At 38.5% G+C, this 27,207-nt stretch overlaps 1 protein-coding gene across 6 annotated transcripts; it reads right to left on the reverse strand.

The window, feature by feature from the left end:
* Positions 1–3,069: 3,069 nt before the first annotated feature.
* On the reverse strand, positions 3,070–27,064 carry FAM149A (family with sequence similarity 149 member A). Of its 6 annotated transcripts, none has more exons than XR_013950457.1 (14): positions 26,867–27,064; positions 16,011–16,121; positions 14,516–14,648; positions 13,978–14,120; positions 12,558–12,683; positions 12,225–12,401; positions 10,193–10,380; positions 8,279–8,436; positions 7,135–7,238; positions 6,694–6,918; positions 6,258–6,378; positions 5,400–5,549; positions 4,955–5,015; positions 3,070–4,427 (listed from the first exon to the last, which is right to left on the reverse strand). XR_013950457.1 is itself a non-coding variant. In XM_080590163.1 (14 exons), the coding sequence occupies exons 1-14, from the start codon at positions 27,061–27,063 to the stop codon at positions 4,354–4,356; spliced, it is 1,947 nt and encodes a 648-aa protein (XP_080446289.1). In that variant the 5' UTR covers position 27,064; the 3' UTR covers positions 3,070–4,353. The 6 variants fall into 6 exon arrangements, 5 of the variants coding, with proteins under 5 accessions (XP_080446289.1, XP_080446288.1, XP_080446292.1 ...); XM_080590163.1 differs by having other exon boundaries at positions 5,400–5,528; XM_080590162.1 differs by having other exon boundaries at positions 5,388–5,528.
* Between the last annotated feature and the right edge of the window lie 143 nt (positions 27,065–27,207).

A 27,207-nucleotide genomic window follows, 5' to 3' on the forward strand; every position in this document is an offset into this window, starting at 1 on the left:
TTCCACGGGTAGGCGGCCCAAAGGGGTTAGACAAATCAGAGCCTGTACAGACGCACGATCCAGAAGAGCCCTGCAAAGCATACACATGCTTCTCCACTCAAATGGCTTTTGCTGATCTCTCTACTGAATGCTCAGCCACCAGCTGAAGGGTGCCAGTGACACAACTGGCAGCACCAGCACCTGTGTCACAGGCATGCTGAGCTGGTGGCAGTGCAGGCACCCAACAGCAGGGGCTAGGTTGTTCCTCCACAGCTCTTCTCTGCGTGCTGAGAGTCTAAGTGAACCTAGGGGGAGAGCTGAAATCAGGCCAGCAAGCAACTTGCTCAGTGCTTGGATAGAAGTGGTGTTATACACATCATGAAAAGAAGCAGAGCCAGCAGGTCAAGGGAGGTGATTCTCCCCCTCTGCTCCGCTCTCATGATACCCCACCTGGAGCCCTGCATTCAGCTGTGGGGCCCCCAGCCCAAGAAGACATGGACCTGCTGGAACAGGTCCAGAGGAGGGCCATGAGGATGATCAGAGGGATGGTGCACATCTCTTATGGAGACAGGCTGAGAGAGCTGGGGATGCTCAGCCTGGAGAAGAGAAGGCTCCACGTAGACCATATTGCAGTCTTTCAATACATAAAGAGGGCCTATAAGAAAGATCAGGAGGGACTCTTTACCAGGGTGCATAGTGATATGACAAGGGGCAATACCTTTAAACTGAAAGAGGGGAGATTTAGATTAGATAAAAGGAGGAAATTCTTTACTCAGAGGGTGGTGAGGCACTGGCACAGGTTGCCCAGAGAAGCTGTGGATGCCCCGTCCCTGGAGGTGCTCAAGGTCTGGTTGGATGGGGCCTTGGGCAACTTGGTCTGGTGGGAGGTGTCCCTGCCCATGGGAGGTGGGGTTGGATCTAGATGTCTTTAAGGCACCTTCCAACCCAAACCATACTATGGTTCTATGACTCTACAATGATAATCCCTGCCACATTTCCTACCTTTGGAAGATATTAGCAACTCAGAGGAGAAACACAAATAGAGGAAAATCATCAGAAGCTAAGGAAGCTGATGACCTTTGGTAGCAGAATTGAGTAAGTTTTAGCACTTTGTTTCTACTGTCTCCCAGCCAGCACTTTATCATAAGAGCTGACTGATGCATTTTTCTTCACAGTAAACAGCTGGAAATGAACTTTGCTACTATTGCATGACCAAAAAAAAAAAAAAAAAAAAAAAGCAGATAAATAGCCTACCTTGTAAACACTAAAAGCAAGCTACACTGCCAACAGTATCCTGTTGTCTTCAGATGACATCTCATGAAGTATGGAAGCGTGCAGGACTAAGCGGCTCACCTTCTGCCTATGTGATCAGCTGGGTAATTATATTATTTTCTTTATGAAAACCTTATATTTTTTTGTTTATTCTTGTGGAGCTGATAATAAGATGAAATGGCAAATCATTATTTCTGAGTCAACAACCTGTGTTTCTAAGTGCTGATAATTTCTTGTGCAGGAAAACAAAAACAAACAAAAAAACAGTGAAATAGCAAGGGTAGAGTGAAAAGCCACAGGAGAAGCAGTAGGGAACACAGCAGAGCAAACTTTGCAAGTAGCTGCCAGCAGCTGGCAGTGGCGATGCTGCAACAAACAAAAGGCAGCAGACGGAACAAGATGTAGAAGATTTACCCAGAAAGAAGAAATGAGAAATCTGGCATCCCTAAGGCCTGACTATGTTGCTGAGATTTGCAGTCGTCATGAACCTTTGCTATAAGTTTCAAAGGAGGATGATCTGCAGGAAAGGCACACACTTAACAGATTTTTCTACAGGATTACAGTTAGCACGTGCAGCTATACTTTTTTTCACCCAGAGAGCTATTTGCTCAGTGTTGTGCTTCAGCAGACACTCTACGAATTCCTGAAGTTTTGCTTTCATAAATGTACATAATAGTGCAAATCTGCTTTCACTCAGCCTCTCACTTAAGTGAAAGTCTATTTGCCTGAGTTGACAGAAGGCATGCATCCTGTCAAGCAAATGCAGCAATCTGCAGGCACTAATGTCACACAGGCTTCTGCTGGTCTCTAGTAGATAAAGAAATCAATGAAATTATCATTACAGACCAAAAATAAAAACCAAAAACCTAAAGCAAAGCAAGGATAAAGTGGATCTGATATGACAGAACGTCAAAAGAAAAGTACACAACGTGTTCTGAAAAACTGTGGTATGTTCCATGTTCTTTACATTAGTTCTTTACTGCAGCCAAGGCATACCAGATTTTTGACATCTCTTTGGAGAAAAACAAACAAACAAACAAACAAAAAACACACAGCAGTCAGGGTAAGAAAGACAAATTGGTTGCTCACTTAGCAATCACTACAAAGCATTTGCAATAGAGAACAGTTTTTCTTAGGAAGGTCTCCACTCTTTCTCAACATGCACATGATTACAACAGAACTAAAGCTGAGTAGAAGGTATTCACGTCGAACAAAAGTCATAGTGTAGTACACACCAGCCTTCACCTGCTCAAATAAGATACCACAATGCCTTCATTTGAAAACACACAGTCAATGCTGAACGGCTCAGGAATCCCCCCATCCTTGGAGAGGAATTTTAGGGCCTGATTATCAATTTACTATGGTAACTTATTCCAAGGCTTTGCAGAGGTCAGCAACCTTCACTCTTTCACAAAGTGCCAGATGATCTCTCCACTGAGGCAGCTCCCACTTCTGCCATCATAGAACCAAACAGAGACATACTCCTCTTTTCATTTATTCCACAACCTAAACTCTGGGTTGCCATTAAGTGCCACATGATGGTAAAGGACACGTTTTACCATCATTTACATAGTCTTGTGCATGTTTATACACAGGAAAGAGCACTCACAAGAGCAAAATTACATTTCAGACACACCTGTAGAGAATACTGAATTTTGAACTTATATGGAATCTTAGACCTGAGATTTTTGAACAAACTGAATCACATTGATGTGCAGCTCCAAAGCGAAAGCATTCTGCTTTCTCAGATACTATACCATAATACCAGCAGTGAATAAATTGTGTAGCCAAAGGAAAAAGCACTAAACCAGGAAAGTAATTGAAAAACGCTTTCATTTACTCAAAAGAATACAGCATTTGATGACCATTTATACAAACCAGAAATCTCATAAAAGTACAGATATAAAATATATATATTACAAAATGTTTTTCCTTGGATTACCAATACTTGAACATTTATTTAAAAAAAAAAATGTGATGAGAAATAGCATTAGTTTCCAGCTGGAAAAAAACGATTCTATTTCTAACTGCATGATTTGGGCAAATAACTAAATTTTTCTCATCCTTGTTTTCAACAGCTCTTCTACCACATCCACTTAAACTGCTGGCTCTGATGGAAGGATGAATCACTCACTGTGCATGCACACAGTACTAATACCCAGGGACATGATCAAGGCTGTGATCTCTGGGCAGAACACAGTTCCAACCTCCTCTTTGACCTTCCCATTTGGGCCTACACAAAGAAGTATGAAATAATGCTTTCATTAATAAGCACATATCTTTGTGTTAAAACTTTGAAGGTGAAGGCTTGGATTTAAAAAAAAAAAAAAGTCTAATTTGTAAAGTAGCAGACAATATTTCATAAAAAATATTAAGAAGTAATTGTCACCATGCAGGTTCAATTATTCAGGATCTACAAATATGTTTGGCCTGACAGGGAAAACACTGCTTCCTGTAAACACAGTTTATCCTAGCAGTTCTCCAGTAAATGACACATAGAATTGTTTAAGAAACAGTGAATTAATTTCATATCAAAAGAATTAAAGGAAACGTAGAAATTAGGGACAGACAATATTTACAAGAGAGCAACTATAATAAGCAGACAGACTAAAAATGCAGAAATGTTAAAAATAGGAGTTAAATAGGAGATGCGTCAAACTCCTGCTTAAAAGTATAAGTTTTATATATGACTGATGTCTGGGTGGACCGGAACATCTTTAACACTGAGAAAATATGAAAAAATGTGAACAGGACTTCATGGCCTGAACATAACTTATTTGCTTCTATACGTAGAATAACAATTCCTTAAGGAAAGGCAGAAAGAGAAGGAATGCCTGAGAAGAAAGTGCAGAAGCAGCATCTTGACTACAAAAAGAGCAGTCACCTGAAACTCTGGGATCTCAACCATTTATTTCATTTTGCTCTAATTTTTAATCTAACCTCTGGTCAGACAACTTTAGAACAAGTCAATACAGGCATTCTGGAGGATCACAAGGCTCCGCAGAAACTGCATGTTTTTTGTCACACAAGATACTAGTTGGCAAATTAAGCACTTTAATCTTCCATTCAGTGCTGAAGGCTTCTGTTTCTTTCTAAGCTACGTTAAGAAGCAATCTGAAATCTCTTGCGTGAGGTTGGAGGATTTCTCTGAAAGGATTTGTAGTAATGCTGTGAGCCTAAAAAATATAAAACTCTGTTAATTGTGGTAGAATCTGAAAGACACTCCCATACAATATATGAGTTACTACCATCAGCCTGCTCTGATCAGTATTTGCTGATCCATCTTTATTCTCACAGCACCTTTTATATAATTATTACAATCAGATAATTATTTAAACTCAAGGAACTTCCAAACAAAAATGGTTACCTACAAGCACTTAAATAACCTTGTCATAATTGTAAATATTTTTATTGAGATTTCAGTGTATAAGAGGAGTGGGACATCATTTTCTCCCATGGCATAACAACCAAAGATGCTTTTCAGGGTTCTTAGCAGTCAGCTTGGGCCATCTCAGACCAAGCAGTGAAAATGAACTTCAAAACAAGGCACAACAGATCCTGCCAAGTACACCCATTCTTTTATAATGAGATGAGTGCTCTCCCTGAGCACTTTATTTCTCCACTGTAGAATGAGTTAGTAGGTTTTATTGACCTTTCACCTTCCAAGTGATTTTTACTTTGCCTACCTATTAAAAATCCTTACCTGTCCCTCTACGGTTAGCAAAATCCATGGGAGTCAGTGATCTTTTCTGAGGTGTGTCTGTCTGTAAAAAGGAAAGAAATACTATTAGATGGTATGGTATCCTTACCTGCTGAAATGGTTTGACAATCTATTTTTTACGGTCTAGTCCAGCACAGTCAGCCCAACCAAGCAGTACTAAAAACTGCACACTTCCATGCAGATTGCCTGAAAGGATCTGTTTAAGACATTAGACCCGAGGAAATCTCTTCCTCATACGCTGGCCTTGCTTTATGTTCATATTCTCCCAAAGCCTTTTAACATCCTGCTGTGTAGAGGGAGCAGGAATCCACGTACACTGGAAATCAGGAGACACCCAGTTAATGAGACCTTCTATAGACCAACAATGGGCATAAATCAAATGGACACTTCTTCACTTTTCCATGCCTGTACTTACACTGTAACATACCCTGAATGTATGAGTTGTGTTGGGCCTTGAAAATTGATCAATAACAACAGTTCGTTCTCTGAGCGGCTGCTGTTCTGTACTGCCAGGCACTGCGCTTGATACTCTGCTATAAGCATATTGTCCTCGATGCTGAGAGAATTAAAGAGAGCTCTGAGAGAACGCAGCGATTGAATTGGTTAAAATAATGTTTTCATTGCCATACAAAAAGGCACAAAAGAAAAAGAAAAGAAAAATATGTTCTCACTCACCAAGAGCACTGAATTAAAGTCATTTAAACCTACTCATGTTTTTCATACAGATTTGAGCCTTTACCTATATACCAGTCTATAAACCCTGAAGGCTTATATTAGAAAAAAACAACTGTACTTGTGTCTCAATTCAAAACAGTATTCAGAAGTGAAATAATATCATAATGCCAATTTACTTCTGTTCTTGTTACTTATTATTTTTTCTATTCTTCATAAGTAGGCCAGAATCAATTTGATTTACATTATTTCCAGACAGTATTATCTTCTAGTTCTCACACACTAACAAAAAGAACAAAATACTGAAAAGAGCTATTTAAATCCGGATGCATAGAAATACAAATCTGGTTGTTTGGCTATTTGTTTAGTTTTTTTACTCCGTTTTCAGAGAAAAGTTTTTACTATGATTTTTTTTTTAACCTGAGCCTTTAAACTGGTGTCTCTTGCATTTAAATGTACCCCAATGTACTACACATTAGCACATTAAGACCAGGTATTAAGTAATAACCAGCATGAACTGTAGAATTGCTCATTTCAACCAGTGATGCAGAACAATTTGCTTATTTTCAAACAGCCTGAAGTTCTTTACAAGTACAAAACGAACACTACTTACATAGCTCTGTTGTAATCGAGGGACTGAAAGATACTGTTCAGCAGCCTCTGAGTTTATTGGTGGTAACTTGTTTCGGGCTGTATGTGCACCACCAGAAGATAAATGATCCAAGCCAGCAACCCTACAGAATTTTAAGGGATTCTCTTTTAGGAAAATTCACATTTAAAGCTTCTTCACTGTAGTAATGTGAAATTATTAAGCAGTTCATTTCTTAATAGAGCTCAGCTACAGAAATTAACAGCACTTAACACAGAAACAAAAAAATAAAGAAGTGCCCCTCCTCAAAAAACACAGTTCTGCGTGCTATATTTTTCTCTCTGAATTCTAGTATCAATAAAAAATCTTGTGCTAGCTCTCAAGGTTTTTGCTAAATCCTTCACTGGTGAAGGTTCAGTAAAGTTCTGAGGAAAGCAAAAAATAAAATGAAAAAACTCACAATTTAGTCCCCCTAAGGATTTCATCATTGTACATATTAGGAGCTTTTGAGGAGGGTTGGTCAGAAGTGAGAGAAGGTAACCTACGATGGCTTGGTAGCTTCCTAGAAGATGCCAGCAGTACCCGAGATGATGAGAGAACACAGTTATCAGCAATTCTCCCCAGTCTAGTGCGCACTGAATTTGGAGCACTGGAGCCATTCTTGTGTGGTTTGTCTTGCTCATTCCTAGCAAAAAAAGAAAGGAGAATGAGATATGGAAAGATGGGAGAAAAAGGTAAAAGTATTTCTTATATTTCTTGAGTATCATTGTAACCCTCTGCAAATCTAAACATTGTCACACTGGTGATGCACACAAAGATGGATGCCTTTTTAGAACTGCAAAACATCTTTCATGTTATTTGAATTATGCTGCATTTTAGATATTTTCATACCAACACTTACTGTATTTTTTCTGCTGTGGCAATGTGCCTCTGTTGGAGTGGTTTTGCTTGAATTGTCATCACACCATTCAAATCACTACAGAAATTGCTGGAGAAACGGTGAACCTAGTAAAAGCAACAAATATGCATTAAATTTTCTTTTTCTGAGGGAAGATTGCAAGAAGCACATACTTAAAAGATATTTTACTTGTTTATTTAGAGAAGCTTCTGTTAAGAAGGTTTGATAGAATTCAAGTAGCAGGTGAAGCAAATACGTTGTTTTGCTTATTTCAAAAAATCACACAAACAGAAGTTGGGGAAATTAGTTATTGAATTGAAATTTAATTTGCAATGTAAGCTTCAGCTGAAACTGGAATTCAGTTCTCAGACTTTCCATTTTCCCTCAGCACAGTCCAACTCTGGGGCACTGAGTCTGAGCATTACTTATCTGAGCATTTTACTTCTTTTGGCTGCTGGGACCACTACAGAGCCAAGCATGCCAATGGGGCATGTGCTGTGCAATCTCTTCTGTGTTTCTTATCTTGTTACCTAACAAGTGTTGAAAAAGATCAGATGGAATAGAATGAAGTTGCTTGCACTGAATGCACAGACAGAAAGAAAAAGAAAAAAAAAGCCACAGAAATAGCAGTTGGAAAAGAACAAAAATGTGCAAAACAGGAGCAAATGGACAAGGCAGGAGGCAGCAAGCAGAATAACAACAAAAGTATTTTACCAATACAAATACAAGCTTCCATGAAGACAGGTATGCTCTAATGCCAACACTGTGGTGTACTGCAAAGTCCTCATTTGAAAGAAGCAAAGGAAAAGAAAAGGAGTGAGTCTGAAACACACAGGGTTTTGAGTACAGCAACTGAAGTTGCGGTTTCACATCCCTGCAGTCCAGGGAGGAAATTGAATTTATTTTAATTCTACGAAGAGCATAAGACTCAACCACAATAAAAGCAGAATTGTTTTCTCAGGAGGGAATACAGACTTTTACAAAATACAATTTGAAAAGAAAAATAAATAAAACAATAATTCCAAATCAACTTCAGCAATATCTTAGTGGTAATGGTGCCCTTAGGAACCACAAAATAGGAACAAGCAATAATGGGAGAGAAGTACTTTAATGAACTTCCCAGAATGCTGCTTGAGGTTATTTTTACCTGCAGTGATGAAACAGAATGAGATCCAAAAGATACACTTCGTGCTTCAGAGCCTCTGGAAAGGGGGACACTGCCAGCATCTGCTGTAACTCGACCAACAGGCAAAAGTGGCAGTTTACATGTAACAGCTTTCAGTTTCTCCACCTGTTTGTCCTTCTCTGTACAACAGAAAAAAAAAAAGAAAAAAAAAACAAAACAGAGGGAATAAGAGCCATTTTATATCCCAACAGACAGAATGTGCTGATCCTAGCAATATGAAACTTCACGGTAAATAATTTCTTATTAAGTTTCCATAATATTTAAGTTGCCATGATATTTTAAAATCTACCATAAATGATGGGTTTTTTTGAAAACATTTCCTATTTGTTTATGATTTCTCTGACAATGAGGAACAAGCTGATCTATAAGGATAAAGTTTGTTTTTTTTTATTGTTGTTGTTATTTTTAAAAAGTACTTATAAAGTTTCTTAGAATTTTATTTTAAAATTCCCAAAGAATTTTTTAAGCAGAAAAAAAATTACTGACAGAAAAAGAATAGTTTATTGCATCTATACTTTTCTGTCAGCAGCTAAATACTTTTTTTTTCAGGAGGGGGGTATACATCATCATCTTATTTCTATTATAAACTCAAATCACAGAATCACAGAATGGCTGAGGTTGGAAGGGATCTCCAGAGATCATCTATTCCAACCCCTCTGGTATTTGGGAAGCTATGGATTTGTCACAAGGTGATGCCCTTCATAAAGATAAAGGAACTAAGCTGTCCTCTCCAAACTATAACATTAACCTAAAAAACACACTTGTGGTGTGAAAAACCGTTTTCTACTTTGGTAACACATGAAACATTAAGTTCAGGTGCTGAAAGTATTCTGAGAAATTCTGCCATTTCTTATTTTTTTTAGACTTAAATTTGAGGCCGAGTGTAATTTCCAGTGCTTACACCCAGATATTCTTCTGCTATTGTCCTTTTAAAAAATATTGAAAGAAGAACTAAACTCTCCCTCAGCCTCTAACGATAACGTATGCACACCGAGGAATAGTTTCACTTCTACTAAGTTTTCCTAGCTTTTGCTTTTCTTGACCACAGTCTGTTAGTACTCCAAAGGATATACATATAAAATTATAAAAATATATAAATTTTATATATAATTTATATTTATTTATATATTTATATTTATATATAAATATATTATATTTATATATAATAATAATTTATATATATAATAATTTATATATTATATTATTATATATAATTAATGTTATTATTAATAATTTATATATAATATATAATATATAATTATATATTTATATATAATAATTTATATATTTATATAAATTTATATTTATATAAATTATAAAAATATATAAAATTTATATATAAATATATATATGCGCATCACCATTTCTTCATCCCACATAAAACTCTTGAACTCCTGCACTGTCAGCAAGGCTGTCTCTCTCTGTAACAATCTGACTACCTAAGGATTCCTTTTATTAACAAAGGTCAAACACTGAGGATTAGAAGACTTTGATTCTTAGGTCCCAGATTCAGACCATGTTGTCAGTGATCCCCTTCTAACAGTGCCAATTGGTGATTATGATTTAAAACCAACCAAACAACAACAACAACAACAAAAAATGGTCTCCAGAAATGGAGTTATTTTGGTCAATATTGTGCCTTTTTTAAAAAACACTTCTAAAGCAAAATTCACTGAAAAATAGTAGTTTTTTTTGATTATTATTTTGTCAGGTGCATTTGTGGGGTGGCTTCTAGTAAAGCATTACATACATTATAATGCTGTACTACAAACACAGCTATCTTAAAATACTCAGATTTCCCAAGCTTTATTTAAGGGAAAAAATATTTTTGTCAAGTTAAATTGTATCAACAGCATATCTAAAAATATCATATACCTGTGATATTGGTTTCCCAATTTTTTTTAATCAGTTCTTCCAGTATTCCAATAACATTGCTCCAGATATGATCAAATACTTCAGAAGCCACAATATCTTTGATACAGGCATTGGGAGAAACAGGGGGAATGCCATGCTTACTCCTCTTCTCAGCAAGATGTGTACTCTTTTGTTCCAAACTCTCATCACTAATAAATGAAGCCAATTGAAACAAATTACCAAGGATTTTGACTATTTTCTTTTCTTTCTAACATACTCAATAAATAGAAACATACATATGGAAGAAAATAGTCAGATGTAGATCACAAAAAAAAATTAGAAAATCAAACGTACCAATCAGCTATGCAAACAGTACCAATCGAATATATACCATGCTTTCTATTTCTTTTGCTTGCAAGTGAATAATAATTTATAAAAAAAGTCAAGGTATTACAACAGAAAGAAATGCAGCTCTAGAAGAAACAACTCTAGAAGGAAGGCACTTAGTCATTTGAGACTAAATCCTATGTCTTTTACCATAAAGGAATTATTGTCTGTTGCATTTGGCAGGAGGACCGTCACACAAAATATTTCTTTTACATCAGGTCCTGTGTACCTGTATATATCTACAGCACTCCACTAGTGATCAAAACCAAACAACTTTAAAGGATTCCTGCTGCCTCACATGAATACCAGAGCCCATGACCTCTTTCCTTTCCCCTACCGTGTGGACAGTTACTTTTTTTTCTTCCTATCTACATATGGAATTATGGTGTAGCAACACTTCCTAATTTGGTCTTCTAATGTATTTCCTAGGAAGAAAGATTTAACCTATATATATATATATATACACACACACACACATATATATATATATTATGCTATCATATTTCCTTTTAAGGAAATGCATTTTTTTCTGAGATTACAAGGATGATCCTAAATTCATAATGGTTTCTACTACCTCCCTTCCTATTTTCAGTCACTTCTTCCTCAAACTGGACTGCAATTTGAAGACTGAGTTCTGAGACTTGTCTGTATGGTCCAACTCACAAAATGACCAAGTTATTTTCATAGTAGACTTTGTAATGCCTAATGTTTTAGTTAGGAAGAATAAAAATATTTCAGGATTGAATCACAACAACAAAACAAGAAATATGATAACAGGAGGCACAGAGTAGAGAAACACACCTTCATCTGAGTCCCTCTCCCAAGCTTTTTGCTTACTCAGTAAAACAAAGTGATACATCACTTCTAGGAGGACTTTCAATCCTTTCAGCTTCCAAAAAGGCAGGTGCCCACACCCTTTCTTTCAAAAACAGGATTAAAAGAGTCTATCTGGATCTCCCTTTGCCTGGTTCCTCAGTTTTTCAGAACAACCATGTATTTTCCTATAAGTGCCTCGAGCTTGAGCACAAAAAGTTATGCTTTGTGCTCTACTAAAGGTTCCCCCTCACAGAGGTCTTTTAGAAAACAGACTGTTACAGTCTTTCTTCTACCCATTTGCCTTCTTGCTTGAAAATTCAACTGGGCAGGCCACGGGAAAACTTGGTTGCATTTTTGAGAAGACACTTGCATTACTCATCACTCAAGAGAATGCTCTAAATGCTGGCTGTATCCTGTGCCTCTTCTTGTAAAGATGTTCTGTGCTCCACAAAAAAGGATTTAAGATTCATTAGGGCAGACTGAAAACACATCCAGTGCAAAGACCCTAAGCAACCTGGTGGTCAAGGCACTCACCTGCAGAAAGGGGATTCCTTCATTCTAATCCCTGTCTCAAAATTAGTCACTTTATTTAATCTCCATGTACAAAATACCTCAAAACAACTAGTGGTTAAGGCATATTCCTCTGACAGGGGAGATGTGAGTTTTAAACCTCTAGAAAGACAACATAGCTTATCTTCCACATGCCCAGTGAGTGCTTTGACCATTCTGCTACTGAATACAAGTAGAGAAGGAACCATATTTTACAGAAGAGAAACCCATTTTATGAACCCTGACCAGACTTAATGAGAATTTTTCATGATATTCAGAAATACATATATCTGTTATTTACAGCTCTCTGTTGTCAAAGGCAAGGTATTCTTCTATTTTTCCATCCACATCATAGATTTCTTCTTCCAGGAATGAATACATGGATGAGTCAGAGGCAGAAGTCATAGTGGAAACTAAATCTAGTGATTTATGTACTGGAGGTGCTGTTGGAATCAGTTTAGAGCCTGAAATGCAGAGCCTGAAAAAATATCAACGAAATGATAATTAAATACTCAAGGAAACAAGAAAGCGCATATTTAATTATACTGAAATGTTTCAGTAATATACAAGTAATATTTGTACAAATTTCTGAAAAGAGAAGATCAAAATGAAACTCAAAAAAAAAATAACATACTCTTTTATATTGATAGTACATTCACGGAGGCCAGGTAAACACTTAGCGTTCACAGAGCTATCACTTGGGCTCTCAAAATGCTGAAAGCCTTCGTCCTTTGGCAACAGGAGCTGCTTTCCTATAACCCTGGGGAGAAAAGAAGAGTGAGAGAGAGAGATCTTAGATGGAAATCCACTGCAGGTGCAAGTATCAAAAATACAAATATCTGTAAACAGTAGGCAATGTAAAAGCATAACTTAATTAAAATTGCTTTGAATAAGCACAGTATGGAGCAGCCATACAATACACTGCCCAGTATTTAAGTCATTAAAGTTAAGCTCGTTTATGAAGACAAGACACTAGCGTACAGCTTTTAAGAGCAAATAAAGTCAAGCTTATCAGATTGCTATAAAGGTAGATGAAGTAAAAAAATCATTCTCCATTTTATGGATGTTTATTCATAATTACACTTTATGAATGTTTATTCACTTTTACAGCATCTATAAATGGGAAAACATGGATTAACGCTAGTGAAAATTGCCTCAGATTCACTTGATAAGTTTCTCTTATTCCTAAGAAAGTATGACAAGCTTTCTTAGTAGATTTCAGTTTAATTTGCAGAGGCTTATGACTAGTAAATACATATAAAAGCATTAAAAACATCACTGTTATTGACAAATTCATTTTAATGGTGTTAAAAAATTATTAACTAGAATATAGGCACATGAAGGTCTATGTCTACAACAGCCAAGAGACACCACACCTCACTAAGAATGACATGCAATCATTTATGAAGGCAGGAACAGTCCACAGCAGTTCCACACTGACTTCTGTCCTCTGTGCTGTAAGAAGCAGTCATTGCCCTACCTGGACATTTTTCACTTCTATGTAAAACAATTCTCTTTAATCATATATGCATCCTTGTATCTGTTCACTAGGTGTTGCTGGGCTAATATCATACAGTGTTTTACACTGATGTACATAGCCTACATGCAGCATATTTGAAGCATGTGGTTGCCTTCATTTTTTATTTCTTTTTGGAAGAATCAGTAAAAGAATTAGCACTAAATTTCTTGGGATTTCACAGTATGCCTTCACTTACAGTAAAAACAAATGTTTCTTTATAAGATGTATTCTTTGACTAGAAAAAAAACCCTTTGACATTATGAAAATGGTGCATTATCATCTTCTCTTTACATCCTGCTAAAATATCTTTGTTTGCAATCATTGTATTAATCAGAATAAAGAACATTGACTGCTTAGTGCACCACCCCCCAGAATTACTGTTTAACAATGGCACAGCTCAGTCCCTGAGATCCACATTTGATTGCAGAAGTGTTACTGATACAATACATCAAGAGCAGTTCATATGAGGATAGCCCAAAAATTCAAATTAGAGTGATAACTGGTTAAAACAAGTACCAGCAAGAAATTTCCTTACCTTAAATGAAGAGACTGCTCAACCCAGTCTGCACATTCTGCCTGCAGGCTCTGAGTTTGGGAGGTCACTTTTCCTTCAAACAGCATTTCATCAATATCCCAAAATAGCTGTTGCACTCTCTGTGTGTTGGCTTTATCAAATTCCTATAGATAATAAAAATAATAGTTGCCAGCAAGCACACATATTGATATTAAAAAACAATATTTGAAGAACAGGACAACTTAGACTTGGCTAGGCATCTCAAAATGGATCTTCAGACCACCTGCTTTGGACATAGTTCATATGCTGCAGTACGAAAAGAAGAGGTAGGTGGCATAACCTCTTCTTTTTTTTTTAAACATATCAACTGCACTGATTATCAATTTGCAAACAAAACTTTTTTAATATTCAATTGATATTCTTAATCAGAAGGCTGTTATGGTTGAAAGCAATTAACTCTTCTAATAGGACATGTGCTGCATGTCCATTTTCTGAAAAAAAAAAATAATAATCTTTTCCAGAATATTTAAAGTAAACTGTAAAAACTTCTGTGACGTACATCATCCCTCCAGGAGTAAACAGAACTTCTTTCAGTAGACAACCCTGTAGTACAGCTTTTTATTCCAGACCAAGAATTATTCAAGTCTGTGGGTGTTGTATGACCACTGGATGAAAGCGATGAAAGCGTTTCACTGTGAAAAGAAGACAAAATGAAAAATTAAATGGTTTTCTATATAAACATTTTAAAAATAAAGCAACTGATCCCATAAATGGACAGTGATACATATTCCTGTTGGGTGCATGACTTTCAGGACATGCTATTAGAGCTGATGTAAAGAGTTTTAAGTGTATGCTTTTAAGTACAGTGCAATGGGTACGTGCTTCTATTGGTACCAGTTAGTGCCTTAAAGGCAATTTCTTCTACTGTATTATGCATTTGTATTTATGTATACCATTGTAACCATAATGACACTCTAGAACATGCACAGATATTCCAATACATGCATACACACACATAGATGTACCTACATTTCCACCTCTAACAATTATTTTGTTTTCTCCAGTACAGTTAATGGACACACAAAAACTACCTGTTAAAGATAACATAAGCCCTCTTTAACTCCATTAGAAGCTATCACAAGAAAATGATGTAAAACCAAGCATTAAGTCTCTACAAATGTTTCAATTAGCATGGAGCTACATATCCATACAAAGTGGCTTTTATTCTGTTAGACCTGGTAGACTTTAAAACGTGAGGTCTGGGATTGCAGCTTCTCAGAAAGCTCAGGTTGGTTCCTGTGAGCCACCACCAACCCTGGAATGCAGCGAAAGCCAGGGCAGTCAGACACGTGGGCCTGGCAAATCCTAACCAATGTCAACTGGAATGAAATTTCTTGAAAGTTAACTGACCTGCAAAGCTGGTTTGCATCATTTGCATTTAACCATGAAGTCTGAGTTCCCATCCAGGCTTAATTTCTGCCCTTCATTATCCTCTAAAAATATGCAAGCCCGTAACACAAACCACGAGTAAAATCCAAGCCCACTAAATAATGGTTTAGGTCAATTAATACCCTAAATTCTGTGTGATCTGCACATTTCTATACATTAAGAGGAATTACTCAGCTGGCAGAAGCAGAAAGAGAAAACAAAGCAACATATTCTAAGCAGGAAATATACAAAATATTAAGTAATTTATGGAAAGCAAAGGTAAACAGACATTTTCTTACTCTTAAATAAAAAATAAAAAATAAATAAATATAAATAAATATATAAATAAATATAAATAAAAATAAATAAATAAATTAAATAAATAAATAAATAAATAAAAATAAACATGACTAATATTTAGAATCCTGAACAAAGCTATCTCAGCTGATTAAACTGCTGTTTTACTTGCAAATTCAAATAATTTCAGAAATCAAATTCCTTACTTCTTAACTGTCATCCATGAGAATGAGTAAAAGCATGACTGGTGAAAATTAATACCAATCTTGAAGTAAATATTTAAGCCAAGATTCCATTAATGAAGTACTTATTCAGAAGTTAATGCATACCAAGTGTAGTTATTGATGGCTTCCTGCACATTTCTTTCAAAAACTGCTGGAAGAGATTCTCCACTCTTTCCTGAAAGACACTGATTTGTGGAACCTCTGAACAGTCCCTTCCTAATAAAAATAAAAAAAAAGACATAATTTCATACAATTAAATAAACTCACACCTCCACTGGAAAAAGACAACAGCAACTCTTTGAATTTTTCAATCACAGAATTGTTGAGGTGGGAAGGGACCTCTGGAGACCATGTAGGTACCTGGTACCATTTGCTCAGGGCCATGTCCAGGTGACAATCCTATTCATCGTAGATAAACATTTGCTTGAAACTATCGTGTTTTAAAATAGGTTTTATTTTACCTTATTTACATGTAATTTGAGACTTATTTTACTTCACATGCATTCTACTTCAATTTTGCACTTTAAATTTTGCTATGAAGCACATGCAAATGCTTCATTTGCAATGAAGCAGCAGCACCTCACTACTCCCAGAACAGAGCAAAGGCACAAAATAGCAATTGTCCATACAGTAATTACTTAACTGTGTTTCTGTTTGACCATTAACCCAAAGCCAGTTTTCTCAGATGTACATCTGCATAAAAAGTTATATATATGGCGCCAAGCAAACAATGGTCTTAACTAAGACTATGAACACTCAGCGTGGCTGTTCTGTTTAAGTGAACTGAGAGGTTAGTACAGCATCAAGAAACATGGGCATATACAAATGGGCTCAATATAAAACCAAGCCAAAGGCTTTCTATTATTATGCCTTTGAAGCATAAAATAATATTAATAATAATAATAATAATAATGATAAATTCTAGAACCTGACTTTTTTGGTTCTCCCAATACCTGAACACTTGTTCAAATTTTGAAACCATATCTTTCAAACCACACTGAAGAGTAATAAAATGCAGTAAGGAGCAGGAGTATCTCCATCTTTATTACTAGTCTTAATTGAATACCCTTTAAGAGAGGAAAAGACTTTTAGCTGACACTGTTAATAGTTATATACTTCTGTAATTCCACTAAATTCCGTCCTAAACAAACTAAATCCACCTCTTCAGAATATATACAGATGTGTCAAAATGTTGCTCAGAAACACTTTTAGAGTAACAGATTACTTCACCTGTGAAACTACCTATTTTCATTCCATAAAATCCTTAAGTCATAACCATGAATAGCAGCATGATTGCATCAAAGTACATTTGTGAATGAGTAACTGTAAGGAAACAGCTCACAGTTTACGAGTTCTCTCGATTTCTTTAACCAAGAACTATGCACTGGCCCTGCAACAGTTGGGATTCCTCAGCCTTCCTCCTATCCCTTGTATTTGCCTTGCATCTACACAGACTACAAAGATACAGACCTCAAAATCCAACTGCCTACTCAAACAAATCATGTCACACATCATCCTACTCCTATGTCTTGGCTAATAAGCCTCCAAAAACCCACCACACGTTTGAACTTCTCATCAGGGAATAAACACCTTGACTTGCAAATCCTTGGAGGCTGGGACGACAGCAATGGAAAGCATCTCTGTGTGCTTGCTCTGACCTTCCTCCCTCATCCCTGCACATCTGCTTTGGGCCACTGTCAGAACCAAGGGGCCCCACGGAGAGTGGCAGAGCCCAGCCCCATGAAAACGTCATGTTTCCTGACACCAAGCCCTACCACGCCGGCAATAATGGTGAGCCCACAGCCCACCTTGCCACGTGGGAAGCTGGTTCCCCCGCCCTTGTGCATCTATCTCTGCCATTTCATTTGCCACATTATTGCCCAGGCAGTTTTCCAAGGTCTTTCTTCATTTTTTCATAGCTGACTCTTGCCTTTAGTGCCTTTCCACAGCTTAGTATCACCACGAAGCCTTTTCACGTCACTGCTCACCCCCTTACCCGGTCAACTAGCTTGAATTGCCCAGGACCCAGTGCAGACCTCTATGAAACACCACTGGAGGAAGGAGCTATGTGCTTCCTACTGTAGTGACCTGCCCAGGCAAGAAACCTTCCCTCTTGCATCCTGGCTGCTTCATTTACTGGCAAGTCTTTTAGGAGCCCCACTGACCACATCTGCTGGATCTATAAGGATCTATATCCTGATTCTTCACAGAATCTCAAATGCTTTTCTGGTGGCTTCAAAGGCAACCTGAAGCTACAGATGCACAAAACAAGAAATACCACCAATAACATCCCTGTGAAAAGACGCATATAGATGGCATAGCGCGGTGCGTAAGATGTAGCAAGAAAGCCTTCCTGCTGCATCACTGCGCTGCACGCACCCGTGTTACCCCGGGGAGCACATGACACCAGAAGCCGGGCCACGAACTGACTGCAGAAAGCCCCCAAACCCCCTCACAGCACCCTTCCCCAGCTCTGGGACCAGCAGCAGCCGGCTCCTGACAGCTCCCCGGCCCTCCCCGATGTCCCTGCAGCCGCACGCACCCCGGGAAGCCTCCGCCTCAGCAGGCAGCGGCGTTCATCTCCCAGCTGCAAAACCCAGCCCCCCCACGGCCCCTTCACTCACCCCACGACGAGGAGCCCCCGCGGGTCAGCGTCCCTGGCCCTGCTCATGGGGCTCGGCACGGCTTGGCACGGCTTAGCACGGCAAGGCACTGACCGGCTCGGCAGCAGCCCCCGCCAGGCCTTCGCGCCGCCCCCCGGCCCGCCCCGCGCTGCCTCGCCTCGCCTCCCCCCCTACTACTTGGGCTGAAGAGGGCCTGGAAACGCCCCACTAGGTAAAAGTCCGGTTGCTCCACTGGTCTGCATGACAGTGGCAGCAGAACATCATTTTTCAGGGAATTTCACAGAAATCTGGCAGTCACTGCCCCGCTGCCTTCCCTCAGACGTGAAGCCAGAGCTGTGCCGAATTGCTCAAGGTGTAGCGCGTTGCAGTGAAAGGACGCTTTCCACCCTGTTCCACCAATTTATACCAAAAAAGTTAATAGGAAAAAACACAATACCAACTGCATTTCTCTAAGCCAAGCCTTTTCTTTCTCCCTCCCCACCAAGACAATGATAAATGTATAGATAAGAAATTGAGGAGTACATTATTATTACTACCTTAATTTGGAAGCAGAGAGCGTTACAAAAGGAGATGCCAAAAAGTATTCAAACAGAGTTTAGAGAAATCAATGAACAGAGAAAAAATTTACTAATTTTACTATCATGCATGCTCATCAGATCTCTCTATCAGATGGGTAACATCCTATTTTTTAGCTTCAACCTCTGATGGAAGTATTTACTATACATGATCACATTTTGGACAGCATATAATATCTCTAATAAACATGCCACCTCGTTGTCTTAAAGAATTGATTTTCTCAGATCCCCCATCTCCCTTACATGCTCCTTTCTATTTTGCAAGTGTGATTTGTAACAAATGTAAACATACTAAATCCATCATACTCTCACAACATCATGTGCTTCCTCTTATTACCTGATACAATTCATTTCATTCATATTTTCACTTTCCGACTGTTGCTCCATCCCACACACAGTTTGTATAACCAAGAGATAACTATTAGGTGTATGACAGATTTATAGAAAACATCGATATGAGACTATAAAAATCAAAATACAAGCTCCCTTTAACATAAGTATATCTATTGGAATGAAGTGATTTTGGAATCACACCATCCTTTCTTACACTGATTTGGGTCAATCACCACTGGAGCCTATTTCTCCCCTTTCTTTGAAGTGAAATAATAAACGGAAGCTGTACTTGCTACTCCATAAAACCAGCCTGCTTAAATATTCCTGTCTAAAGGGTTACTGACAACACAGAGCCCCTTCAAGGAGCAGCTTCCTGGAAGTGAATAGACCACTCATGGTCACTGTCATGTTCACAGAGCAGAATGCACAAAATTCATTACAAACAGCACACTGCTTCATCGTCACTGCACAAACGGGCCCTCCTGCATCTCCCCCAGCTAACGTTGCTCCACCTGTGGAGCAGGGAAGAAACAAACATGACCTGGCTTCCTTCTGAACGATGAATGATATTCCAGGCATGCAATGCAGCAACTGAGTTGAACATTTATACCACAGGAAGTACAAAGTTCATTGGAAATACACGCACCCTTCTCCCTCTAGGTGAGGCAGCCATCCATCTAACTTGGTTGCACTTGACCATGGCACACTTCTCCTGTGCTGCTTGACAAGACAGATTTAATTGGGGTTTTTGTTGCCGTTTGTTTTTAAATAGACTCAAAGGACCTTTCAGAAGAGCATTTTTACCCTCTTGTAACAAGTTCAGTGACCACAAACTGCCCAGTACAACAGACAATATTGAACATCATTAGCAGATCCTAGAGGAGGTGTGTCTGAAGAGTGCTCAGTAGCAACAGCAGTCAGGGCTCAGGACACTTTATGACAGTGCCAAATTCTTCCTTCAGCAGTCTGGACATTTTTATGAGACAGACCCCGTGACCCTGAGAATTGCTGAAACACTCAGTTTGGTTCAGCTTTTAGTTATTTACTGGAGTAATGGAAAGGAAATGAAGGTATGTGACAACCGTGCCTGTTCTGCTTATACTCCTTACTCTTCAGCTTAATCAAAGATAAGACAATTGCAGCAATTCTTGAAAAGTCATTCTTGAAATAGTTCAGTTGAGGTAACTTCAATGGATGCACAGAGAAAGAGGCAGAATCATAAGAAATTTAGTAGATCTTTCATCTAGCCAACCACAGAAAATTGTTTTAAGACAGCTACAATATCTGTCTTGCCTCTTTGCTTAGAGATGACATGGCTTAATAATGGGGAAAAAATCTACCTTGGAATGAGGTATAGCAAATATTTACCTTCTAAGCTTCCAACAACACAGTATCTTTATCGTTATTATTACTGAAAATGCTGGAGCCTGTGAAGACTTGACAGCTAGCAAAATGCAGCATGAAAAGTGACAGCATGTGTAGGTTGATGAGCATCACTCCAGACCCAGAGATGATGTTTATTTTGCTCTCTTATCTATTAATGAGCATTTCTGTACTTTCAGTTATCTTGCTCTTTGTTCAAGGAAGTACTGACTTTATTTGAAGTTCGAAAATTAGGATCTTTATCAGAATTTTTCCTTCTGATAGCCTTTTATCATACCACCCAATTTTGCAGAAATGGCACTTAGTATCTTTGAACCTATATATGAATTACTGATGCTTTGATAATTAGACTTCTCCAGGAGTGTTCCAACAATTGAACTTTTAGTGATTTTTCAGGTGACAATCTTTTCGACCAGACCAAATTAGTATAATTTGCCCCAATGCAAATTACCTTCATATGAAGCTAAAAATCTTTTCCTAAATAATCATGAAATTCACGCCTGATTCAAAAGGAAGATAGCTTTGGAATATACTGCCTTCATCTCCAAAGATGAGGTATCTTGAAAGATTTTGCCAAATGAATATCATCACTCATCAGTGTGACACAGCTAATCAATACACATCCTAACCAGGATGTGATTCTGCAATGGCTTGCAATGGTGATGGTCTAAGGCAAATGGCTTCCAAGAAGGCAATGATGAGATTTTATGTCTCAGCTTTGGGGAGCTGCATAACAGCTATGAGGGAGTTTAAGAAAAAAAAAAAAAAAAAAAGTCTTGTCCAGCAGCATGTTAAGAGCCCCCCTGCGGCTCCAAATCACCCTTCCTCTCTGCTTGCAGGTGGCAGAAGGTTCTCTCAGAACCCGAATCCCAAAGCACAGAGGTTCCTCGGGGCTTTCCAGCATGACCATCTGTAAGCTGTTCGCCCTCCACAACAGCCTCCTACACACAGCATTCAGTAGTTGCACCTGTTTTACCCAAGACCTACTCGCCCTATGGATACAGTCGTCATTTGACATTGTATCTGGAGTGAATAGAAGAGAATGTAACCTCTTTAAAACCACAGACAACACAAACAGTAGCATACATGTAGTATCATCCTTCAGGGCTACTTCTAAAGAGGTGGAATAAGGTAAAACTGGACATCATTTTTAATACCCTAATAAGAATAGCATGCTGTACGTACAACACTGTCTTAAGTGGACAGCAGTACTACATCCACCTAGGTGGAATGCTTAGTATTAGGCATTTTCATACTGAAACCTGAAATAGATTTAAGGCTCTTGCAACCATGACCTTTGTTGCACCCTGCTCCTGTCTTTATAAGATAGAGAAACAACATGCTCTTCTGATTTTAAAGCTAGGCTTAGTTCTTAAAACTATCTGCATACACTACACTCATTTTATTCTTCTACAAATTTTGAATGCATTTCAAAATTATAAAGCCTTTAACATGGCATGGGTTTGGTGAGTATTTTATAAATACATATATTTTATATTTCTAATATTGGTTCACTGTGAAAATGAAAACACAAGTATAATACTTGGTTCCAGAAAATAAACAATTTCTGAGAGCAAAATATGCATATTAAGTACTGCTTTTATTTATGGAAGTAAATCTGACTTTTTAATATAAATTATGAATTAACATTAAGAAAAATACTATCATCTTAATTAACTACAATAATAAAGAATGCTAATTAGCATCTTAGAGAAGGTGTTTTATTTCTTTAGATCTGATAGGAGGCATTTACTGCTGAAGGATCAAGTGTCTGCAAACAGAGACAGGGAGAGAGTAGCAGCCTAACAAAACACTTGGAAGTGGTCCACAAGGCTTCCCCCATGTCTTCTCATTACTCGTGTACATTTGAAAACTCAGTTGATGTTTTTTCTTATAACAGACTTATGCAGACGAAAGAAGATCATGGAAACAGCTCTACAGTACACAGCGGTATGCAAGCAATGCAAGCACGTGGAGACCTTAGTCTGTATATGCTAAGGTATACAAAGCACCTTTCTCTTTCCTCTGGGACCAAAGACTCCATTTCTTTCATATCAGGAAGCATTAAAAAGGACATTTGATTCATTTTAAAACACAACTGCTCATTATGTATATATGCTGAAATAGAGGTCTATTGGCCAGAGGAGAGGGATTACATACTGATGATGGATAGTCTCCTGCTGTATATCTATGAGAAATCCCTCGTGCACACAGTCACTTTCTGTAAAGTAAAAATGCACCTTGACCACCAGTGAGCTAAAAACACCAAAGAAAATTGTCAAACCTGCTACAGCCAAACACTTAGAAACAACAAAGTTTTTCAGTTTCCCAAATCAGCCTACTCTCCATGCCATCCAACATCACTCCCTTCCTGTTGATCCCAGCTTCCACACACTTCAGCAGCACCTCCCACCTGACATTGCAGGAGTGCTGCCAGTAAATAATAGTAATAACCCTGGGCTCTTCCTCTTTTGCTTTCCATCACTGACAGTTGTGATCCCACTCACGGAGTGCTGGCTCAGAAATGGAGCACGTTTGTAAGCATAACACCAGTCTCTCCTAAACAACACAGCCTATTATTAAAGGTAATAGGTAGGTTCTGGGCATCTGAAAGCAATAAAAACACTTTGAAGAAAACTGGCATTCTTTGTTTTTAGCATTTTTGGCATTTATTCTCTGACTAGCTACTTGCTGGAAACTGCAGGAGACTTTACCAAGAAACTATAATTACATAAAATACTAGGAAACACTAAAAATTACTTTTAATTCCATCCATCTAGAAGAATGCTGAAATCCTGACCAGTAGTATCATGTAAAAATAATACCTCTAAGCTCTTTTACACTTATTTGCAATGAAAAAAATGACCGAGGCAAAACACCACATCATTGCATTTGCACTTTTAGATCAGTACAACAAGTGCAATGAGAAGCAAAGTAATGCTACAGTGCTCTGTATAGGTTAATATGCATTACAACATGAAAGGGATCTATTCCTATTAATGGTTAAAACAGGAGACAGGGAAGCAGAGTTTCCATTTTCTTCTGCAGCTCATCAACTTGCCTATACCTGTACTTTCAAAGGTCATCATTTTGAAGGCCAAATCTTGAGCTACTGAGAAACAAAAAATCTGGCAGTAGGCAGCAACATTTTTACATCACAGATAAAGCTACCCTTCTTGTACCACATTCACAGACATGTTCTTCAGGCATTAGAACTGTCCCGAAATATGTACAGCAGTTCAAGCAATTTCTACAAAATATTACCCATTCCTAAATAACATAACTAAAACCTTGTCTGATTTATCTTTAGATCATCTAATAGCTGTTATCTCCCATAGTTATCACAATGTTTTAGGTTACCAATAATCACGTTTCTTAAAAAGGAATTGATGTATCTTGATGTCGCCAACATGCTGTGGTAAGTGTAGCATAAGGTATCACATCATCCTCCTAAGGATAATGTGACCTTATATAGCTTTTTTGTTTGTTTGTTTTTCACAAAACAACAGTAGTGCAGGTGGACTTTTCTCCTTTAAAAAAAAAAAAAACTATTACTGCTCCTTCAATGGGATTAGAAGGATATGAAATCAATATGTAAATAAACAGTAAATACAAAATCCTATAAACTACTGCTATGGTTTAGCCCTATACTGTACTAGGACTAATTTTGGTCATTGCAGAGCTGAGAAAATTGAGGGACTGAAATATTTAGAGTACCCAGGAAAGATAGGAAGAAATCAGTGCCAGATTTTCTCTGTTTTGCTCTCTCAGTCATCTTGATTGTTATTGACTTGTCAGCAACTAAAGAAAAAAAAAAAGTAAAATATGGATTTTTATTATTATTATTAACCAGTCACTCCTAGTTAAATTGCCATTAATGAAAGTGCAGTAGTCATTGACAATGTCTTCTCAAACGTTTTAAACACCAATAAAACTTGTCACGAAGGAATTTTGTTCAGGTGAGCAGAAATTTCCTACATGAAACTATCAAGGACATAACACTGCATTCTGCAACTCACAAATTCAAATCTGAACTGTAGGCAAGGAATACTAAAGTTTTCAATATTTAATTGAGATACTTCTTCTACAAACTTAAGTGGAACCATCTAATTAAAAAATGCTAATGTGGAGGTATAGACTTTCCTTGTCAAAGTGATGTATCTTATTCCTTCTACATCCTTCTGGTTTGGTTTGCATTTTGTGTGTGCGTGTGTGTGTGTGTGGTTTTGGTTGGTTGGTTTTTGTGGTGTTTTTTTTTTGGTTTGTTTGTTTTTGTTGTGGGTTTTTTTTTCAAGACAGACAATACTTTATCAGAATAAGCTTGACTGCTATGAATAAAATATTTGAAATGCCGCCATGCATACAAAAGTATAACGATTATGGAATAATGAGGGAATATCAGTTAGAAGTGTTTCAGTAGTAACCTGGAATAAGCATTTTGCTGCACACCAACCAGTTTTAATGTAATAATGTTTATTCTTCATCCCAATACAAGCAAATAGTTTAAGAGTGTCATCCTTTATTTATTTTTTTCAACAATTAAAAAAAAATCAGCCCTTTAACAGGAATACCAGCTCAGACAGCATTATACCCAGCTTTATTTTTGGTATTTAAATAAAAAATAAAATAGTGGGAAATTACAGACAAACACTGACTTGGTTCTAATATTATTTATAGAAAGCATCAAATACATTTTAAACAGAACTCTGTCAATACACCTCAAACCACATTAATCCCGCTACTCCAGAAAGGCTACTATTCTAAACAAATGCAGAAAAATGTTAAGCCTGAAGGAGCTTACAATTTGTTCTGAAATAAAACCCACAACTTTAGATGGAGGTAGGAGGAAATAAAAGCAGCACAGCAGGGAGGATGTTACCCTTCTTGTATTATTCTCACAAGTTACATAGCTTAGCTATCAGGCAATTACAGTATCTCAATTCATTTATTATTTGCTAAAATAAATGTACAAATACCTTTAGAAAAGTGTTTATTTACAAATAGCCATTGGCAATGGTTATTCAGAGAAAAACAGGCTACATCACCTTTACATGATGCTGACATTGGGACTAGCAGGTACAGTTCAGAAAGCAATCCTGGAGTCATCACAGACTCAATATGCAGTGACAGCCAAAGCCACCAACAACACATTGGTCCAGACCAGGAAGGAGACTGACATGGAAAGCATCTCTTTGCTGTGATGTAAAACCTTCCTGCCTCCCCAAAGAGACTACTGTGTGCAGTTCTGGTCCCTGCATCTCAAGGACAGGCAGCACTAAGAAAAAGGCTACAAACATGGTTAAAGGCATAGAGGGGTGCCTAAGAGATGATGTGCTCGAAGTTTCCAAAACCACAGAAGAGGCAGATAAATCAGAAGATGATCAAATTTTTATACCTTGCAACACAAGCACTACAGTCATTCCTTGAAATCGGTGGGAGATCAGTTTAAAAAGACACGAGGAGAAAAAAAATAATATATATATATGAAAAACCACTTTTTTCCTCTCCTCAAAACAGAGCAGACAGTGCCTTTCAAGAGACTGTTGTTACTAAAGCTTATCAGCAGGTTCACAATCAGATGCATTCGCGGACATCAGGCCCATAAACTGCTTCCAAAAGCACTGGACAGGTGCCTACCTTCTAACACACCTACTGTATCAACCGTGAACACGGGGATGAGCACGGCTTCTCTGCCGGGGAAACCCTGAGGACTGTAACACAAATATTCTGCTACGTGGAAGCCATCCATTATTAGTATTTTTTCTAGGGGGGAAGTACAAAATACACTTCCAATGCAACAGTGTAACTACTACAGATTCTAGGCAGCTATTCTGCTTTACATTTTCTAGGAAACCTTTCCGCTTTGGTTCAGCAAACAGCCACGAAGTGAGCCCCCCGGCACACACCCCCCTACATCACTCAGGAGCTCTCCAAGCCGGGCACGGGGCGTTTTCCCTCCACACCGCCCAGCACACACCGAAGGACCGGGGCACCCCCCGGGCCCGGGGGCGCTCCCCCTGCCGCTCCCTCCCCGGCTCGCACTCACGGGGGGCTCCGCGGGCTGCGGGATCCCTCCTCGGCGTCGCTCTCCTCCGCCGCCGCCTCCTCGCCGATGTCGGGCAGGGTGATGAGCAGCGCCCGGCCGCTCGCACGGCCCCCGGGCTCCATGTCCCCCGGGGCGCGGGGGGCGGCGGGGCCGGGCCCGGCCGGGGGGCGGCGGGGCTTGGTGAGGGCCAGGTTCATGGCGGCGAGCCCGGGAGGGGCGGCCGGGGCCCTGGCCGGCTTCGGCCCGGTCCTGGCCCGGCCCCGGGTCGTTGCTAGGCCAAACAAAGCCCGGCAGGGCACGCACCGCCCAGCAGCGAGGCCTGGAGGCCGCCATCGAGCCTA

This window comes from Anser brachyrhynchus (assembly GCF_964034855.1).
Source record: "Anser brachyrhynchus genome assembly, chromosome: 4".
NCBI lineage: Eukaryota > Metazoa > Chordata > Aves > Anseriformes > Anatidae > Anser > Anser brachyrhynchus.

What these genes read in the sequence shown, in the direction of transcription:
- FAM149A (XM_080590162.1), bottom strand. Translation starts at nt 27,063, where the DNA reads ATGAACCTGGCCCTCACCAAGCCCCGCCGCCCCCCGGCCGGGCCCGGC. An exon ending in CGCAGCCCGCGGAGCCCCCC is followed by an intron (nt 16,122 to 26,866) that starts GTGAGTGCGAGC and finishes TATTTTTATTAG; the next exon opens with GAAGGGACTGTTCAGAGGTT. An exon ending in CATTCAGGGTATGTTACAGT is followed by an intron (nt 5,016 to 5,387) that starts GTAAGTACAGGC and finishes TCCTTTTTACAG; the next exon opens with ACAGACACACCTCAGAAAAG.